Source organism: Heloderma suspectum, chromosome 3 (assembly GCF_057233095.1).
Source record: "Heloderma suspectum isolate Gila_16-S chromosome 3, 16-S_ref, whole genome shotgun sequence".
NCBI lineage: Eukaryota > Metazoa > Chordata > Lepidosauria > Squamata > Helodermatidae > Heloderma > Heloderma suspectum.
In genome coordinates this window covers 63,219,360-63,241,127 of record NC_139460.1, presented here as the reverse complement: position 1 = coordinate 63,241,127, position 21,768 = coordinate 63,219,360, and the positions used below count along the sequence as shown (strand labels likewise).

The window sequence follows — 21,768 nt, the reverse complement described above, 5'->3', positions numbered from 1 at the left end:
TACAACTTTATAGGGGTGGGGGGTGGGGAGGAAGCAGAGATAGTTGGCTGTGCCAGAAGGCAAGTGTTGCTCACAACGTCTTCTTTTTTCCCCCATTGTTTAGCCAAAGGAAGTAACCTATACTCCTGAATCTGGTTGTCATTCATTGTCAGCATTCTACGTAATAGCATGCAGCTTACGGATTTGAGTTGCTGTATTGCTTCCAAGTCCTTCTGGGTGTGCACGAACTCTGCCTTCCTGTCTCCTTTTGGCAAATAAGGACCTTGGTAGGGCTGTAAATATTGAGCAGTGGTTGTGTGCTTGGAGGTGTGCATACAAGGAGATGAATTAGCAACCCATTTCAGTCTATGTAGTTGCACTAAGGCTGCGGTTGGGCCGAGTCATTTAATTTTGGAGAGGGAGAATATTTGCATTTCAATTGAACTGGGAGAACAAAGTGAAATGGTTCCTTTTATTGCCACTTGTCTTGTTGCTGAATGTAGTGCTTGATAATAATAGGTGGGAAATCTTTTTTAAATACTTCGTTTTTCTAATAGCAATGCTAATCCTGTCTAGACCAAAATTGCAGAAGAGAAACCAAACTGAACACTAACCTGCTCCTAGCACCTGAATATAGTGTACCTGAAAAGAGATGAAGATCCTGTAAGACAGTCTTCTGGAGAAAGAAGGATATCTTGTTAGGTGATTTATTGTCGTTTTCATTTTGGTGGGACGTTGGGTCATTTTTCTCTCACGTTGCATGGTTTGCATTTGGGATGAAATTCCTGGGAGACTTCATTGGCTTCCATCCTGACTCTAAAGCATCCCTTCTGAGTCTTCAGAGGAAAATTAGAGAGTGTGTGTGTTTGTGTGTGTGCATGTGTGGGGGGGTATATTTCTGGGAAGGAGGGATCAGAGTTTCAACTGGAGGGAAGAATTTCCAATGGCTTTGATGGTAACCAAAGGCACTGATAAGTCTTCGTCAGCTCTGCTGTTTTCAGCGTGTCTTAAAAGGAAAAGCTGGGTGGTCTTAGAGCTTTGCATTGGTGCCTCTTTACTTTGAGGATCTTGTCTCGTGTTGGTTTTCCTGCCTTCTTTATGCACAGGGTTGGTTTGGATACTTTTTTATTGAGGACATATTAGAGGCAAGTACTGTTCAGAACGACACCCAAGGTCACAGACTACTGCTTGGAAGTGGGGTTCCGCTCTTAAATATAAAAATAGCACTGGCATCTGTTTCAAATAATTTAGGATGTCCTGTGCGATGTCTTTAACTTCTCATGGTGAGAAACGTTGGAGACATCTTTCTTTACTCCCCGGAATAGCTTTGGGCATTGTCTTATAACATGCTGTTGGCTTGGTGAATTGCATCAGTCAAGTCTGGCATGCTCATATGTGAAGAAAGGGAGAGGGTAAATATATGTTAGTTGTCCAGCTACTCTTCCTCTGGAAATCTGCTGGGTTGCAGAACTTCACTGAAAGCTTTACTAATAGATTTGTTGTTCTGACATTATGTAAAGTGGTATTAATATTGTGTGACTTTTCTAAGAGCTAGGTAGATTTATAGGTAGGTAATAGGGAAAATGACTTCTCAAAGATAAGATAAGAGCACTTGGAACAAAAGATGTGGAAAACAAGGTGTGCTTTTAAAGAAAACAAATCTGAGGAAGGAAATGAAACAACCAGTTGGTAGGTGGAATCATGAAAGAAAGTTTCTTAGTGCTGTGAGGAGAGCTGGAATGTCTCCCCTCTTCTGCCTTATTTCTCCTCTTTGCCTTGCTCAGGCCAAAAGAACAACTTAACGCTCTGTTGTGGACTCTTCCTCCAAATGCTTATAGACTCTGATCCACCACCATGTTCTTCATTCCCACCAAAAATTCACTAAACCTTTTACTATGTAGACCCACCAAAATAAAAGCCTTCCTAAATAATTTCTAGCAGAAATGTATTCAGCCAACCAGAAGGCCTTCCATGTATATGGTGAGTTGTGCCAGTGATGAGTATTAAAGGAAATTTGATAAATATTGAGGAGTACAAATTTGCATCAAATTAAGATTTGTATGAAGCAAACACAGCTACTGTGTCGATCGCCGTAGCAAAGGCACTTGAGGGGCAGAGGAAGCCATCAGTTGACCCACATAATCCACGTTAGAATATTGGCATTTACGGTCCAGTTTCTGAATTTGAATTGAAAGGAGAAACTATAGCAGATGTTCAAATACTGATTTATAGGCCAGTGCCAGTTATTCGAAGCTCCTCGGAGGAAGATTTGGGCCTTTCGCTAAAATCCAGGAGGTAAGAGGTCAGGTGCAAATGCATCTGAGAGCATCATGGGACTCTGCCGTTCTCCTGGTCCCACCATCTTGCTGTTCCATTTCCTTCTTCTGTGGTTGTATCTAAGGCTAGGTGTGAGTAGGTGTCGGGTGTTGATCCGCCACAGGTACGGGAGCTGTCGTATACCTCATTTCTAACTCGTAACTGAGTAACTTGCTTTAACTTTCTCCAAACCCTACAGAGTTGCCAAGTCTGCCCTCCCTCCCTTGATTAACGTTGTACTCTGGCCTATAGCATCCCGTGACCTGCAACTTGGGGAGAGACCCCCTAAAGCCTCTGAATGTCGCTGCTTAAAAGCTACTGCAAATTGAGGGCAAATTGCAATCTTTTATTTCTTTTGGTTACTGGGGGTCCTCTTGTAGTCTGTGAATATCCATCTCTGCCCCCCAATCTGTGCATGCAACCTATTCACTGCCTCCTTCCCTCCCCATCCCCTCTGTTGAGATATCAGGACTATAATGTATTCCATGGTCAAGGCAGGGACCCTGAAGGGTCATCTCAGCCAAGTGCTGCATGCATATTGCTACTATTTTTCTTTTTGCCTTGCTCCTCTTGTATTTAACTTCCTTTTATTATTTGACAATCTTGTTCCTCCTGCTCCTCCTCCTAGGCTAACCGGAAGCTGCACCCCGGCTCCTTCCACTGTTTTACTTTGAATGTAGTTTCCCCCACCCTTTCGGAAAGAGAAGCTTTGCCAGGTCACGGTGCACTGCTATATGCCGAGGAGGGCGGTTTCTTTGTTTTGTTTTGTTATTTTTAAAAATTTCCAGCCAAAACCAAAGATTTCCTAATGATTGTATAAACTCAAAACAAACAAACAAACAAACCAAAGACAAAGGGACGTCTTCAGCACCAATCACATCTGAGAAACCAGCGGTTGTGTTTGCAGAAGAGATGAACCCGAGCCCTGCTTCTGCCTCCCCAGACACGGGCAGGTCGGTCCACGACCACGTGGATTTGGCCAACAAGGCAATTTTTCATCTCATCCTGTGCTAACTTATTGGGGACCCAAAACTCTCTTTGAACTCCACAAATCCCAAGGCACACCGCCATTGGGAAGACAGGAGTTGAATGGGGAGAAGTGATGGTTCTCCACAGATTGATTGTGAAGCTGAAGACATTGGTGCATGATTGGCTGCTCTGATGGGTGCTTTTAACCCTTTGGGAGCTGGGTGATATTGATTAATACATGCTGAGGTGCACTTCTGAGCTTTGCCCCCTGCCACTGCTTGGAAGAGGCTGTCCTGTTGTGAGAAATACCTGAAAAATGTTTTGTTTCTCCTCTTCTTTTCTTTCTTTTCATTAATTATTTTTGCAGCACCACTGTGCAACTATGCATTATATTTCTCAACCTTTTGTGCTAGGTAGATGCCTATGACTTTTTAAACTTTGGGGGAGGGGGGTTGCCAATGAAGGAACTTTTTACATTGATCTTTTAAATCTCAGTTGATTAGGGGGTGTTTGGTTCTAGGGTCATACAAGCTCTATCCCAAAGCAAAATCCAAATGTTAATAATATTAGCCTGATGCAGATACCAAAGATAATTTCTTTCCTGCAGAACCTTAGACTTGTGTATTAAGTACAATTACCCAGCACTTGCATTAGTCTAACCTCAGTAATTCCAAAGCTTAGATGTATATTTTGGTATATTTCTGGGATATTAAAAAATGTTGTTTAAATTCTTGTTTGTTTCAGTGTAATGCTCTTAAAGTCATAGCATGGAGATAACTGAATTGTCTTATTCTTAGTAGTTTGAAATAATAGTATTTTTGTATGTTTTGGGTGTGTCTATGTATGTGTTAACACAACAGTTTTCACTGCCTAGGTGTTCATAATTGAGAAAAAAGTGTACATAATCTGTAATTTCCACCAGATTGTCAATTTAGATTGCATTTTCTCTGATTGCCATTCCCAACAGGGAAACCTTTATTCCTTTCTTTTAAAGAGACCGCATGCTTGTAAGGGTGAAATTGCACTTTGCCCTTCCCAGAAGCATTGTCTATTCATATCCAAAGATGAGGCAAGAAGCAAAGTGTAGCGATTTACTAAAGTAAACTGTGTATTCTTTAACTATGAATTTCTGTTCTTTGTTTTTAAAGGAGGCATCTTGCCAGCAAAGCAGATATTTGGAAAAACTAGTTAGAAGTTTCTTCAGCCCTTTCTGTTGCAAAAATTAATTTAGCAATCGGGGTGTTGATTATAGAGCTTCACTGTCATTGATCATCAAGTTCACTTCTTTCTTGCTCAGACCCTCCTTACGTGACCATTTGTAGAGGTTAATTCACCTGCTCACTTTGACATCTGTGGTACATATATTCACATAAGATGCATTCCTGCGTAACTTTGAATTTGAGAATTATAAGGCCCTATTTTGAAACTTGGAGAGCAGGAGAGCAAAAGGATGCTGTCTCTTTAAAGAAACCTTCTATTTTTTTCCCCTGGTGGCTACCTGCAGGTGGCTGTGGGCACTGAGAGACTGTGTAGATTACAGTGAATCAGGATGAAAATGGTAGATTTTGTGTAGATGCATTTGTCTGCTGTAATTTTTATATATATAAAACTTACTGTAACTGTACAGTTCATTTCTGTTGTAAACATCATTAAACCATTTTTCCAAGTGTTTTAACATGCATGCATTTGTTTGTGGTTTTTAAACAAATGGTAGTCATGGACAAAAGGAAATGGTAGAGCCTTCCCTTTCTACCACCTTCAATCCACACTCTAGGGCTGGAGCGCGGTTCTTCCTTATTTCTGCCAATGCAAGTTACAGGACATTACAAGTCATGATTCTTACATAATTGGGCAGCAGAAACAGGTAAGGTCCTGTTGATCTGCAGATGATTGATCTGCAGATAGAAAATTAATACCTGATTTCTTTTAAAATCATACATTCCTGGTAGATTATGACTGTGAATTCCACATTGAACAGAATGTATTCAACTCTTTCAGTTCAGTTACCACCATGTTCACACACACACAGTGTTTCTTTAAAGCAGGCTTCCCCAAGCTGGTGCCCTCCAGATGTGTTGGACTGTAACTTCCATCCTGTGCAAGCGTGGGATGATGGGAGTTGTATGCCAACACATCTGGAAGGCATCAGCCTGAGAAGGTTGTTTTAACATATATAATGAATGTGTGCAAATGCATTTTGCATCTGTGTGTGTGTGCGCACATGCGTGCGCACGCGCGCGCGCGCACACACACACAAAGAGTTCCTGACTTTGGTCTGAATTCTGTACTAATTCTGCTGTTCCTAACTTCTTGTCTTGTCATGCCAACAGTCTTAATCTTCTATGTCACCTTATAAAGGAAAATCTCTTAATGCCTTTTGTTGTTTTTCCCATTTTTGAACCCTTGAAGTCAAACTGAAGGAGAGTTGCAGTAAAATAAAATTAATACTGTTACACCAGTTATTTCAGCTTTGTTGTTCAGTCGTTAAGTCATGTCCGACTATTCATGACCCCATGGACCATAGCACGCCAGGCCTTCCTGTCCTCTGCTCTCTCCCGGAGTGTGCTCAAGTTCATATTCATTGCATCGGTGATGCTATCCAGCCATCTCATCCTCTGCCGTCCCCTTTTCCTTTTGCCTTCAATCCTTCCCAGCATCAGGGTCTTTTCCAGTGACTTTTCGCATTTGGTGGCCAAAATATATGAGCTTCAGCTTCAGTATCTGTCCTTCCAATGAGCACTCAGGGTTGATTTCCTTTAGGATGGATTGATTTGACCTCCTTGCAGTCCAGGGGACTCGTAAGAGTCTTCTCCATCACCACAGTTCGAAAGCATCGATTCTTTGGCGCTCAGCCTTCCTTATAGTCCAGCTCTCACAGCCACACGTTACTACTGGAAAAACCATAGCTTTGATTAGATGGACCTTTGTCGGCAAGGTGATGTCTCTGCTTCTTACTATGCTGTCTAGGTTTGCCATAGCTTTCCTCCCAAGGAGCAAGCGTCTTTTAATTTCATGGCTACTGTCACCGTCTGCGGTGATCTTGGAGCCCAAGAAAATACAATCTGTCACTGCTTCCATTTCTTCCCCTTCTATATGCCAGGAAGTGATGGGGCCAGATGCCATGATCTTCGTTTTTTTAATGTTGAGTTTCAAACCAGCTTTTGCACTCTCCTCTTTCACCCTCAACAAGAGGCTCTTGAGATCCTCTTCACTTTCTGCCATTAGGGTGTTATCGTCTGCGTATCTGAGGTTGTTGATAATTCTCCCGGCAATCTTAATTCCGACCTGTGATTCATCCAACCCGGCGTTTCTCATGATGTACTCTGCATATAAGTTAAATAAGCAGGGTGACAATATGCAGCCTTGTCGTACTCCTTTCCCAATTTTGAACCACTCGGTTGTTCCATGTCTGGTTCTTACTGTTGCTTCTTGACCCTCGTACAGGTTTCTCAGGAGACAGGTAAGGTGGTCTGCTACTCCCATCTCTTTAAGAATTTGCCACAGTTTGTTGTGATCCACACAATCAAAGGCTTTAGCGTAGTCAATGAAGCAGAAATACACATTTTTCTGGAATTCTCTTGCTTTCTCCATGATGCAGCGAATGTTGGCAATTTGATCTCTAGTTCCTCTGCCTCTTCGAAACCCAGCTTGTACTTCCGGTAGTTCTCGGTTCGCATACTGCTGAAGCCTAGCTTGTAGGATTTTGAGCATAACCTTGTTGGCATGTGAAATGAGCGCAATTGTACGGTAGTTTGAACACTCTTTGGCGTTGCCCTTCTTTGGAATTGGAATGTAAACTGACCTTTTCCAGTCTTGTGGCCACTGTTGAGTATTCCAAATTTGTTGGCATATTGAGTGCAGCACTTTAACAGCATCATCTTTTAGGATTTTAAATAGCTCAGCTGGAATACTGTCATCTCCACTAGCTTTGTTGTTAGTAATGCTTCCTAAGGCCCACTTGACTTCACTCTCGAGGATGTCCAGCTCAAGTTCAGTGAGCGCACTATCATGGCTATCAGGGACATTCAGATCTTTCCTGTATAGTTCTTCTGTGTATTCTTTCCACCTCTTCTTAATGTCATCTGCTTCTGTTAGGTCCCTGCCTTCTTTGTCCTTTATCATGCCCGTCTTTGCACAAAACGTTCCCTTGAAACGATTTTCTTGAGAGATCTCTAGTCTTTCCCATTCTGTTGTTTTCCTCGATTTCTTTGCATTGTTCATTTCAGAAGGCCTTCTTGTCTCTCCTTGCTATTCTCTGGAACTCTGCATTCAGTTGGATATATCTTCCCCTTTCTCCCTTGCTTTCCGCTTCCCTTCTTTCCTCAGCTACTTGTAAAGCCTCATCAGACAGCCACTTGGCTTTCTTGCATTTCTTTTTCTTTGGGATGGATTTCGTTGCTGCCTCCTGAACCATGTTACAGACCTCCGTCCATAGTTCCTCAGGCACTCTGTCTATCAGGTCTAATCCCTTAAATCTATTCATCACCTCCACTGTATATTCATAAGGGATATGATTGGTGTAGTGGTTTTCCCTACGTTCTTCAATTTAAGCCGAAATTTTGCAAGCAGCAGCTCATGATCTGAGCCACAGTCAGCTCCAGGTCTTGTTTTTACTGACTGTATAGAGCTTCTCCATCTTTGGCTGCAAAGGACATAATCAATCTGATTTCGATATTGACCATCTGGTGATGTCCATGTGTAGAGTCGCCTCTTGTGCTGTTGAAAAAGAGTGTTTGCTATGATCAGCGTATACTCTTGACAAAACTCTTATTAGCCTTTGTTCTGCTTCATTTTGTACACCAAGGCCATGCTTGCCTGTTATCCTGGTGATTTCTTGACTTCCTACTTTAGCATTCCAATCCCGTATGATGAAAAGGACATCTTATTTTGGTGTTAGTTCTAGAAGGTGTTGTAGGTCTTCATAGAGCTGAAGAACCTCAGCTTCTTCGGCCTCAGTGGTTGGGGCATAGATTTGAATTACTGTGATGTTGAATGGTTTGCCTTGGATTTGTTCTGAAATCATTCTATCGTTTTTGAGATTGTACCCCAGTACTGCTTTTCCCACCCTTTTGTTGACTATGAGTGCTACTCCATTTCTTCTAAGGGATTCTTGCCAACAGTAGTAGATATGATGGTCACCTGAATTAAATTCGCCCATGCCTGTCCATTTTAGTTCGCTGATTCCCAAGATGTCGATGTTAAATCTTGCCATCTCATGTTTGACCACCTCCAGCTTACCTTGATTCATTGATCTTACATTCCAGGTTCCTAAACAATATTGTTCTTTACAGCATCGGACTTTCTTTTCACCACCATACACATCCACAGCTGAGTGTCCTTTTGGCTTTGGCCCAGCCGCTTCACTCTTTCTGGCGCTACTTGGAAATACCCTCTGCTCTTCCCCAGTAGTATTTTGGACACCTTCCGACCTGAGGGGCTCATCTTCCGGCATCATCTCTTTTAGCCTTGTGATACGTTCCATGGGGTTTTCTTGGCAAGAATACTGGAGTGGGTTGCCATTTCCTTCTCCAGTGGACCACATTTTGTCAGAACTCTCTGCCATGACCTGTCCATCTTGGGTGGCCCTGCACGGCATAGCTTATGGCTTCCCTGAGTTACGCAAGCCCCTTCGCCACAGCAAGGCAGCGAACCATGAAGGGGTATTTCAGCTAGGACACCTTTAAAATGGCTCAGTGTGTATATATATATATATATTTAGTAGCCTCTACATTTTTGTGTCCTTGACAAAATATTGCATTTATTACCACAGGCACATATGTAATGTTAGTACTAAATAACCAGTTTTGAAATAACATATAGAATAATAATGTCCTAGCTGAATCACTGGTGTGAGTTCTATGCACCTTTGTCCAATTAAAATCCTGACATTTTGCTGGACTTACTGCTCCCTCTCACCAAATTTCTTTTTGATTTACATTTTGCTTTCCAGTACATAATTTGGAAAGGCAATTCAGGATTATCTACTATAAGAGCAGAAGCAGAAACAAGTCAGGTACACTTAAAGAAGCTTTTATTTAAAATACACAGAACATGTGGTTTCAGCCCTTTAGATGGAAACAACAACAGCAATGCATTTCTAACTAAAACCATAGTTACTGCAGTTTTAGAGATCCAGAAGAGCATTTTTTGAAAGATCAGATTTAGTCAAGCATCAGGTCAGGCAAGCAACCTCTGTTTGCCATTTTGGTAGTTCCAAGCAAGGCTGGTTTCAGTGTATATACAGCATCCAGCTACCTTTATAAGAAAGTGGTCCACCAACAAGCAGGAACAGGAAGCACAAGCATGATCAGGAGAGTTCTTAAAGGAGTTCTAAGGCTAGAACCATCATCTCTGTTTTTGTTTTTTATGGTAGTAATAGCTCAACAATCTTGTAGGAATGACCTTGCATCTTGTGTGAGAATCTTTGTGTCCATCAGTGCCTGACACATAGAATAAAAGATCCTCCAGTGATATCCAGTGTAACAATTCATAGGTAAGGGGAACAGATGAAAAGTATAGATGGAATATAATTCTCACAATAGAAGTTTGGGAGAAGCGTAATAAAGATAATTCTTATAGCTGTTGCAGATGTACTTTTCCAGTCTATTAGGCTGCAGTCCTAAACAATAACTAGGGAGTAAGTCCCAAAGGGTACATTGGAACTTACTTCAACATAAGTATATGTAGGATTAAGCTGTTAATTGTAGGATTGTGCACTCCATCTCCTCTCCTCACATGCAAATTTCTCCTGCCCTTTCCCTGTTGTCATCAAGCACAGTTAACTGTTATATTAGCACTGACAATTATGCCTGATCAGTGCTAATCAGGATTTGAAGCTGGTTAGCAAACTCTGGTTAAGATGCAACTTGTTACTATTAACCATGGTCATGGGTGGCAATGTAAGTTGAGGCCACCAGGACAGATGTACATAATGGAAGAGCAGAAGGGCTGGAACAGATGATTACAAGACTCACTTCCATTCTCTTAGCTGTGGGTGCAGACTGTCTCAGCACAGGTCCATTTTCATGATTAGCACTAAAGTGATGCACAGCGCAATCTGAAGTATGTTTTCTCAAAAGTAAGTCTCACTGCATTCAATGCAGTGTAGACTGCAGTTGAGGATCATTTTTGATTATTCTAAATGTGCTCATTTTTTTGTGAAAATGAAAAATAAGGCATATTTTTATGGATCCTTCATTGAAACCCCTGATTGTTAAGGCAGTTAGCTTCAGGATACAGACACAAATGAGGAAGTGTGTAAGAAATTATTCTCGGCGTGAAGGAGCCTACCTTTCTCCGTTTCCCTGCAATTCAGCAGGCTAAGTCCATCCATTGGAGTTCGTATGTACAGTTTTCACAGCTTCAGATGTTCCTTCCTTCTCTTCCACCTCTAACAATTATGTCCCTAGCACTGCATGAACAAGCTGTGTCAGCTATAGCATTGCCCTCTTATGGGGGAAAAAGATCACTTGCATGCAGTTAAATCCCAACCTTTCCTAACCTGATGTCCTCCAGAAGTTTTATACAACTCCCATTATTCCTGACCATTGGCTGTGCTGGGTGGGGTTGATGGAAACTGTGGTGCAAAACATCTGGAGGGCACCAGTTGGGGAAAGCTGTAAGGCACTTATTCCTGACTCACCTGTGGAATTTTCCTAAAGGCAATGATGTTACAGTGCTATAATGCATGTTCTCAACCACCCCCCAAAAAACCACCACTGCTACAAATAAAAACATTCTACAAAAATGATGCCAAATCGACAGCAAAAACAAAGGATTGGTTCCAGATGTGCGCTCATAGAAGAGTTGAAGTGGTGGGTCAGTTCTCAAGCTCAACATGCATGGATTGAAATTTGGCCTTCAAGTAAGAGTGTGCGATACTTTGTGCAACATTGCACAACAGCCTGGCATTCACAGAACCCAGTATGCTGGATCAGGATCCTAGCATTAGAGGAACAACCACACAATGAGAAAAAGGTCACTGAGCTTGCGCAACATGCATTCTGCTCAAGTAGGATGTAATCTGGATGTAACCCATCTGCTGATAGTTATCCTGTTGGTGCTCTAAATGCTGCTGTTATGGAGCGAAGCATCTTCCACATCAGGGACAAAAAATGCTTTGCATATATAGCTTGAAATACCCACTTTTTCCTGAGAAAAAATTACAGTGAAACAGCAGTCACAATTCTGCTCTCCAAATTTAACTGAGCAACTATACATTGGCCAGACTCTTTACAGATATGTACATTTTTAAAACTGCAATTTGAAGTTGGCTGGAAAAGGAGCTTTAGGTTTTATGCTCATGCAAGTGGCATTCATTGTACATGGCAATGGCTTCCTGAGTAGAGAAACCATCACCTAGAACAGCGATCAGGAGTTCCAGCTCTCCCTGAAAGAAGTTCCGCTTCTCTGTCTTCTTAGATTCAGCTGCAGCTAGTAAGGATGCATTTGCTGCATTTGAAGAGCGTCATATGTGTCCTTTGTTGCTGCGCTGAGTCCCTGATAAAGAAAAGTGTTGTAACTAGAAAAGTTAAACTTACATCACAATAGCTTTGTCACAGAGGCACTTGAGGGTTATTAATTGAGGGTCATTCATCAGTGGCACTATATCTGATGGCTTTGTTCATGCCCAGAGTACGCGGAGTCTGAGACTGACAATCTTAGCAAAGTGTAAGTCCCATCTATGGAAGGAAGAGGAGGAGAATGTGACTGCTCCCTGTCCATTGTTCATGTTATTTCTTAATTGGGTCAGAAGGGGATGTGAAGCTGTATACTGCCATGCGAGGGTAAAGCATGTACTATTGTCCTCTGTTAACGGTGCTGTGGGTCAGTTGTACAACAATCTATTTTTAAAGTATGTTTTGTCTCCTAGTTCCAGTCTGATATCTGCGCATAAGTCTCTGCCTGCCACCAGCAGTCTAAAAAGGGGGAGGGCAACCCATGGCTCTAGGGCTGCACACAACCCTCAACTTCATTTGGCCCTCAGCCTCATTTCAAAAGCCTTCTGCATGCAATTAGCTCAGACAGCTGGGCAAGAGCGATCTGTCCCTTGCACTGGATGGAAGGGGATGAGAAAATGGGGTGGCAGAAAGAAAAAAGGGCTGACAACCCCTCCCCATTTTTGGCTGTAGCCATACCCACAAGTAACTTCAGTCCCGCTCACCACTGACATGTGGCCCCCGAAAGATTACCCACAGGGGAATGCAGCCCTTGACAGAAAAAAAACGGTTGCCCACCCTCTCGTCTAGAAAATGCTAGACAGAGGTTAACAGTTGATCTCCTCTCAGGGTTGGACAGGAAGCAGATCTTCAGATGTTTGGGACTTCAGCTCCCAGAAACCCCTGCAAGCATGACAAACATTTGGAGATCTACTTTCTGTCCAACCCTGTCTTAGGTGGCTCGAAGTAGAAAAAGCACACATTCTTCTTCATGGTCTCTGTGCATCACACACATGGGTTCTGCACCTGCGCAGCGTCTCAGCCGGAACTTTCTAGAGCTCCAGTTTTAAGCCCACCCAACCATTCTCCTGTGCATGCCTAGAGGGCAGTGCTCCCCTCAGTTTCTCCTCGACAGCCACCACAGCAGCACTGTTGAAAGGTTCTGTATGAAATCGCTTCTTTGCCAATTGACCTGAGTAATCATTTCATTTTTATTCCTCCATTTCCTTTCCTTTCCATTCCATTGTCTTTAGTACTAAATCACTACTGTAAACATTTATTTTTATCTCATGAGGGTGTTTACCACCTTCCTGGGCCTCTCTACCATCATCAGCCTATGGCTCTTTGGGGGCCCTTCCATAAATGTGCGGCTGGTGGGAGCAAATTACCACCAACTGACAGACACAGTCTGTACCTTTTCTGTTTGGGCGAGGGCCATGACATAGAATCATGCTCACACTGTTAAGATTTCACCAAGCAGCCACGACAAAATCATTCCTCATGCCTTTGTGCAGTCCTTTGGGAACAAGCCCTCCAGGTGGCTGCCTCAGCGAAACAGTCAGAGTCCCGTCCACTCTTAATCTGCTCAAAGCCATCCCGCACTATGGCCCCAGCACCTAGCTCTAAATCAGCCTTGGCAGTTCCGTCCCGAACCTTCAGTTCCAACTCAGTTGGGCCCATCATGAATGTGGGTTCCTGCAGCACAGTTGGATGCGTCAGCACAGTGACATCCTCAAATAGGTGACACACACACCCTCCACCAATGCCCAGCCAATCCATTGTGAAGTGTCCTTCTAAACGTCCTTCTATACAGTAGATCGGGCTACAGGGCCCAAGAAGAAGAAGTCAAAGTTGCCAGAGCAGGATTCATATCCGTCTACACCAATGCCATCTCCTGTTACACAACATGATAGACCTGACCTCCAACATGATCAACCACAACTCCTCCTCCCACTGCTGTTACTCTTGCCCATCCAGATGGTGCGAAGACCATCACGCAAATCCCTTATGGTCTCAGATGAGGCTCACGTTACAGGGTTGACTTAATAATGGGTGTTTCACCATTACCCCTGGTGAGGTCTGAACGACCGAGCATTGCAACCTGGGCTGTGTCTCCTCAGCATCATCACTCACTGGAGTCCAGGAGAGGTTCACCCAACTCATATTACTCTGGGTATTCTGAACATTTCTTCATGGACAGGAGAGGATGGGGGTCATATTGGTGGGAACCGTATAGGGGTCAAAACTCCCAGTTACCCCATTCCTGGGATAGATCACCTCGTAGAAGGGTTTCCCCACTTGATCACTACAGGGAGCATCCATTGTATTTCAAACTATGCCCTCCTCAAAACTGAAGAGACTCGCCTGAATACAGGAGGCCACCTGAGTTTAGATCATTGGCTATGAAGGTAGAACACATTGCAACAATTATGCTCTTCTGGCTGCTGACCTTGGAACAGATCACCGCGGCATCTACAGCACTAGTCATGTTAACCTCAGCAATGCATTTGGCCACAGTGGTGTCTGCCTAACCATCTTCAGGACTGTCCATAATTTTGTCAGCACTCCTCCCAACTCCTCCTTTCTCCACAATACAGGATGTAACAACATCTGTCCCTCAGACTACATCTACCTGTGTCTCAGTGCCAATCCCTCAAACCACAACTACAAAGATGAATCCACTGGAACAACCAGTAGATCCAGAAGAGTGTGTCTTGGCACTTGTCCCTTGGACCACGACTAGAAACAGAACACCACTTGAACCACCAATACAGCTAGAGTCTGATCTGGATGGTCATCAATCGGATTCTTCTGAATTGGAATCTGCTCAGCCTTCTGCTTCCTCTCTGGAACAAGGAGTGGGTAACCGATCTCCTCCATCTCCTACAGAGGAGAACTGTCCATAAATGGAGCAATTATTCTGGATGGCTGTGTTGCTAGACTTAGAAATTCAAAGGGCAGATACACTTGTAGATCATCCTGTGATGGATTTCACCCAGTCTGAAGCAACTTGTCCTGTCAACTGATCGGTCCTCCCAACTTTCCTTAGTGAGGGAGCCTTGAAAGAAATCCTCAGCCCTTCCAACATCTAAAAGAATGGAGAACTTGTGTCACATTCAACCTGAAAGATGTACATTCCTTTTTCAGTATCTGGCACCAATTATCGTGGAGTCCAGCCGTAGCAAGGCATCTTCAAAATTGCATTCGGTTCCGACTGATCAAAAGGGTCACATCATGACTGACAAATGGGTTCTTGCCACTGTGTGGTGCAGATATAAAATTAAGTTCCTTTCCCCACCCCCTTGAGTTACTCACAAGTAATCACTTCCTCCCCCACCCTGGAAGAGGAGCTCACTTCACTGCTACGTAAAGGGGTTATTGAAGAATTGACCCTCAAAACACTTCCCCAAGTTTCATCTCCCATTACTTTACAGTTAATAAAAAAGATGGGGTGGGGTCCTTCGGCCCATCTTAAACTTAAGGGACCGTAAATTCTTAATTCAATCGAAAACATTCCAGTTGGTGACTCTGAACTCCATTCTTCCCCTACTCCAAGAAGAGGACTGATTCACTCCTGTGGATATTAAGGATTCTTATTTCCACATTTCCATTCACCCCTCCCATTGTTGATATTTATGGTTCACTGTCAGTGACTGATGCTTCCAGTTTTGTGTACTACTGTTCGATCTCACTATCACCTTGAGGGTATTCACAAAGTGTATGGCTGTGGTGGCTGCCAACCTCCGCTTACGGGGCATCACCGTATTTCTGTATATTGATGATTGGCTTATTGTGGCCCCATCATATCCCCTTCTGGAGAACCACATTCATTCTACTCTTCTTCTTTCCAACCTAGGTCTCTGTGTCAACATCCCCAAACCCAGTCTTGTCCCAACTATTTGGATCTAGTACATTGGAGCTCTCTTGGACTCAGAACGAGTGAGAGCATTCTTACTAACAGACAGAGCAGACCCCTTGCTTTTGATGGTGAAATTTGATCAAGAGGTTTGGTTTGTGCTTCTGCAGTTCAACGCTGACTTGGACTTATGCAGGTGACCACCTTTGTCATCCTGTATGCAAAGTTACACACTGGGATGCTTCAAGTATGTTTCCTAACTGCTTTCCATCCTGAGTGGAATTCATCTCGGAAGAGCCTACTATTACCCATTTTGGTCCATCGCTCCTTCTGATGGTGGACAGTTGCATCCCATCTTTGTCAAAGGTTTCCCTTTCAACAGAGACAACCGTCCAGTGTAGTGACTACTGAGGTCTCCACGTTAGGAGGGGGAACACTGCGGCCTTTATCAGGTCCATGCCCATTAGCCCCCAAGGGAAAGGCAATACCACATAAATGCACCAGAATTGCTGGCAGTCCAGAAAGCTCTAGTTGTGTTTGAGGAGATTGTCCAAAACTTGGTCGTGCAAATTGCTATGGACAACACAGCCACTATATGGTGTATAAACAAACAGGGGAGAACCCATTGAAGGACTCTGCTTTGGCTTGCCTTGAACCTTTGACAATGGGCTATATAGACTGGCAGATTGAGTTGCTCACCATCCAACTGGCAGAGATGGGGAAGACATTGACTGATGCATTGAGCCAGACAGAAGGGACTTTGTAAGAATGAATGCTGGAGTGGACAGTCGTGCAGTCTTTTTCAATGGTGGAGTGTCCCCCCACATCAGCCTTTCCGCTACCAACGCAAACTCCCAATGCCACCTCTTCTGGCAGCAGAGCGCGTTTTGATGGCTGCTCTCTCAGCAATGCTTTTCTGTTCCAATGAAATGCAGTTTTACTTCATGCTTGCCATCTGATTGCTCCCCCATTCACCATCTCTTCTGACTCAACAGAATGGCCAAGTGCAGCACCTGGACCTTGCAACCCTTCAATGAACAGCCTGGCAGATTCAGCATCCTCACTCATCCCTTCAAATGTTGAAAGGGTGTGGGAGTTGGAGCGGAAGCCCAGCACTCACAGGTCTTACACTTTAGAAATGAAAGTGTTCCAGCACTATGCCAATACTGCTTTGATTGATCTTGTACAGTCTTCATTTTGCCATGTTTTCCATTTTTTGCTGGCGCTTTACGATTGAGGATTGGCTTTGTCGTCTCTTTGAGCAGCTTTGTATGTACCATTTTCAGGTTCAGGGACACAGTTTTTTTGCACCCAGTGACTAAGAAATTCCTAAAGCGATTGAAAAATGTATACCCTTATTTCCTGCCCACCTCTCACCTGGAGCCTCTCTGTGGTTCTGTCTGCCCTAACTTCTAAGCCCATCGAACCACTGGCTATGTCTGATCTCAGATTGCTTACCTTTAAGGTTCTCCTTCTCATTGCTATAACCTCTAGTCGTCAAGCAGGTGAACTGGCAGCTCTCCAATCCAACCCTCCATTTATGGTCCTCCATAGGGACAAGGTGATTCTGAGACTGGATCCAAACTTCCTGCCTAAGGTTGTCTCACTTTTCTATCTGAAACAGGATGTCACTCTTCCTGTCATATTTCTGAAGCTTTCCACTCTTCTGGAATCTTCACTTCATACTTTGGATGTGTGAAGACTCTTGCCTTTTACCTTCACTGTGAACCTCTTGTTCTGGAAGGCTGTAACTCTCTGCTATGGGGCCAAGAATAAAGGTGCTCCTGTATCTACACCATGATTATCCACTTGAGTTTCTGAAATGGTCAAGCTTTGCTATGCCCTGGCCTGACTGCACAATCAATATGGGCTCATTCCACCCAAGCCGTCTCCTTCTCAGTGGCTTTGTCCAGAGGTATCCCTCTTCACAAGGTATGCAGGGCTGCTACCTGGCTGCAGCCCATGACATTCATCAAACACTATTGCCTCAAAGTTTGAGTAAGAAAGGATACTTCATTTGGACAGACAGTGCTCTCTTCAAAATTGGCTTGACCACCAGTTCCTTCCTCATGGATAAGTCAGCTGGTTAGTCACCCATATGTGTGATGCACAGAGACCACGAAGGAGGACAGGTTGCTTACCTGTAACTGTAGTTATTTGAGTAATCATATGTGCAGTCACACAACCCACTCTCATACCCCATTACAGATGTTCTGGTTTTCTTTTCACCATTCCTCTTGGTCTGGGGATGCCACTGCGGCATCTTCAGAGATACTGAGAAAAAGGCAGGAGGCATGCCATAACTGTGGTCACGGGCAGGGGGAGGTATGGCATTGGGGGATTAACAGGCCAGCTGAGGAGAAGAGGGGCTAGACACCTTACAGCTGTCCCCTCTTCTGGTTCTTCCCCCAACCTGATGGTTCCTGGCAGCCTTACCAGTCTGCCCTCGGGTCTGGTGGTGCTGCTGCTGAATGCCAGGTCGGCCCAAAATAAAATCTCCCTCATCCATGATTTGATTGTGGATGAGGGGGCTGACCTGGCATGTATTACTGAGACCTGGGTGGGGGAACTGGGAGGGGTCACTCTCTCCCAGCTGTGCCCTCCTGGGTACTCGGTGCAGCACCAACACCAACTTGAGGGTCGGGGAGGGGGGGTTGCCATGGTCTATAGGAATTCAATCTCCCTCCCCAGGCTTCCTGCTCATTTGAGTGCAGATCTTGAGTGTTTGTACCTTGTGTTGGGTACCCGGGACAGATTAGGGATTCTGTTGGTGTACCGCCCACCCCGCTGCCCATCAGACTCCCTGCCTGAGCTGATGGAGGTGGTCTCGGACTTGGTGTTGAGGACCCCCAGGATGATGGTCCTGGGGGATCTCAACTTCCATGCCGAAGCCGCTGTATCCGGGGCGGCTCAGGACTTCATGGCCGCCATGACAACCATGGGGCTGTCCCAACATGTCATCGGCCCAATGCATATAAAAGGACACACGCTTGATCTGGTTTTCTTGACTGGTCAGGAGGATGGTGATCTGAAAGTGGAGGAATTAACATCTGTCCCTTTGTCATGGTCAGATCACTTCCTGCTGAGGTTTAGACTCCTGGCGGCCTTTCCCCTCTGCAAGGGTGGGGGACCTATTAAAATGGTCCGCCCCTGGAGATTAATGGATTCCAATGGATTCCAGAGGGCTCTGGGGGATTTTCCTGCTGGTATGGCTGGTGCTCCTGTCGAAGCCCAGGTCGCTCTGTGGAATGTAGAGATGACTCGGGCGGTTGACACGATCGTGCCCAAGCACCCTCTCCCTCTGAGCAGAGCCCGGCCAGCTCCTTGGTATACACCTGAGCTGAGGGCAATGAAGCAAGAGGGGAGACGGCTAGAACGCAGGTGGAGGAAAACTCATGCTCAGTCTGACCGAACACAGGTAAGAGCCCACTATCGAGCCTACTCTGTGGCGGTGAGGGTGGCAAAGAGACAGTTCTTTTCCACCAGCATTGCATCTTCTCAGTGTCGTCCAACGGAGCTTTTCTGAGTGGTTCGCGGCCTGTTACATTCTGGGCCAGGGAGAGAGATGGTGGAACCCTCGGTAGCATGCTGTGACAAGTTTGCATGGCACTTTGAGGGTAAAGTCGCTCAGATTCGTCATGAATTGGACACCACCATTAATGCAGTTCCATTGGTAGAGGCGTTCAGAGCACCGTCTGGTCCAGTTTTATTGGATGAGTTTCAGTTACTGAGGCCTGAGGATGTGGACAAGGTGCTTGGCCAAGTCCGATCGACCACTTGTGTGCTTGACCCTTGCCCTTCATGGCTTATTAAATCAAACAAGGAGGGGTTGTCCGGCTGGGTCCAGGAGGTTGTAAATTCCTCCTTGAGAGAGGGAGTGGTGCCTGCCACTTTAAAAGAGGCAGTAATTAGACCACTCCTGAAAAAGCCTAACCTGGACCCAGAGGATGTTAATAATTATAGGCCAGTGGCCAACATCCTGGGCAAGGTGCTTGAGCGGGTGGTTGTAGGACAGCTCCAGGCACTCTTGAATGAAATGGATTATCTAGATCCATTTCAATCGGGCTTCAGGCCTGGTTTTGGAACGGCAACTGCCTTGGTCACCCTGTGGGATGACCTCTGCCAGGAGAGGGACAGGGGGGTGTGACCCTGTTGATTCTCCTGGACTTCTCAGCGGCTTTCGATACCATCGACCATGGTATCCTTCTGGATAGGTTGTCTGGGTTAGGAGTTGGAGGCACTGCACTACAGTGGTTCCGTCCTACTTGGATGGCCAATTCCAGAAGGTGGTACTGGGGGATTATTGCTCTGTGCCATGGCAATTGTGCCATGGGGTTCCACAGGGCTCTATTTTATCCCCCATGCTGTTTAACATCTACATGAAACCGCTGGGGAAGGTTATCCGGAGGTGTGGGCTGAGGTGCCATCAATATGCAGATGACACCTAGCTCTACCTCTCTTTCTCATCAAAACCAGGTGAGGCAGTGGCTGTTCTGAATCAGTGCCTGGGCATGGTAATGGACTGGATGAGGGCTAATAAACTGAAACTCAATCCAGACAAGACGGAGGTACTGTTAGTGGGTGGTTCGTCTGCCCGGCTAGGTGATATTCAACCTGTTCTGGAGGGGGTTGCACTCCCCCTAAAGGATCAGGTTCGTAGTTTGGGGGTGCTGTTGGATCCAGAACTGTCACTTGAGGCACAGGTGAACTCAGTGGCACGGAGCACTTTTTATCAGCTTAGGCTGGTATACCAACTACGCCCTTATCTGGACAGAGATAGCCTAGCTACAGTTATCCATGCTCTGATAACTTCTCGTCTGGATTACTGCAATGCGTTATACGTGGGGCTGCCTTTGAAAACAGTCCGGAAACTTCAGCTGGTCCAAAATAGGGCAGCAAGATTGTTAACAGGGACTGGCCTGCGAGCTCATATTACGCCAGTACTTTTCCAGCTGCACTGGCTGCCAGTCCATTTCCGGGCCCGATTCAAAGTGCTGGTGTTAACATTCAAAGCCCTTAACGGCTTGGGGCCAGGTTACCTGAAGGATCACCTCCTCCCATATGTGCCTGCCCGGACCTTAAGATCATCATCAGCGGCCCTTCTCCGTGAGCCCCTGCCAAAGGAAGTGAGGCAGGTGGCTACTAGGAGGAGGGCTTTTTCTGCTGTGGCACCCCGGCTCTGGAATGAGCTCCCTAGTGAGGTTCGCCTGGCGCCTACATTGTATTCCTTTCGGCGCCAGGTGAAGACCTTTTTATTTTCCCAGGCATTTTAGCATTTTAACTTTCTAAATTTTTATCTTTGCTATTTTAAATCTGTATTTTAAACTCTTGCACTGCTGCTAGGTTTTACTGCAGTTGTATTGTTATATTGTGGTTTTAATGTTCTATATATTTTAAATTGTTTTATTGTGTGTTGTTTGGTTTTAATTTTTGTGAATCACCCGGAGAGCTTCGGCTATTGGGCGGTATAGAAATGGAATAAATAAATAAATAAATAAATGCCCAGGAGGGGGCAGGGCAAGCTTCTCACCTAAAAATCTCAGCTCTAGAAAGCTCTGACAGAGGCTCTGTGGAGGTTAAGGGTGTCAGAGAATTTCTCGCCGAAACTTCGGGGGGCCGAGTGCCAACGTATTCGGCCCCCCGAAGTAGTTTCGGGGAGAAATTCTCCCCCCTGCCCCCCCCCGGGATGGGACTTACCTTTCCCGAATGTCGCTCCCAGTGGCGGGTCACAGCGGCGGTTCGGCAGGGCTTCAACAGGGGCGGGGGCGGCAGCCAGTCTTTTGACCGGCTGCCGCCGCTGCCATTCCAAGAAAAGTAAAAAAAAAAGAAAACGCCCCCGTGATAGGCTACGTGACAATTAACGTAGCCTATCACGGCTAGATTTGCAACGTAAATCATCACGTAGCCTATCACGGGTGACTTTAAAAAAAAAAAAGTGCGTACGGCTAATGGCGGCCCCCATAGGGAGCCGCCATTCGCGTTCCTTATTTGGTCGCTGTAGTCTACGTAAAGATTACGTAGACTACGGCGAAAATAAGGGCAATGCTATTTGCGTTGCCCTTATTTTCGCCGTAGTCTACATAAATCTTTATGTAGACTACAGTGACCAAATAAGGAATGCGAATGGCGGTTCCCTATGGGGGCCGCCATTTGCGTACGCGCTTTTTTTTTTTTTTAAAGTCACCCGTGATAGGCTACGTGACGATTAAC

The 21,768-nt window shown here is 45.0% G+C and overlaps 1 protein-coding gene across 3 annotated transcripts in view; it reads right to left on the bottom strand.

Moving 5' to 3' along the window:
* Positions 1-9,274: 9,274 nt before the first annotated feature.
* The window catches only part of CD247 (CD247 molecule), a 78,101-nt gene continuing 65,607 nt past the window's right edge, over positions 9,275-21,768 (bottom strand). Inside the window, exon 8 of one of the 3 annotated variants that reach the window (XM_084843445.1) lies at positions 9,275-11,763. In XM_084843445.1, the coding sequence (XP_084699571.1) occupies positions 11,698-11,763 (66 nt within the window). In that variant the 3' untranslated portion in view covers positions 9,275-11,697. Of the gene's footprint in view, positions 11,946-14,601; positions 14,791-21,768 lie in introns of those variants that run through there. The other 2 variants (XM_084843446.1, XM_084843443.1) reach the window with 2 other exon arrangements.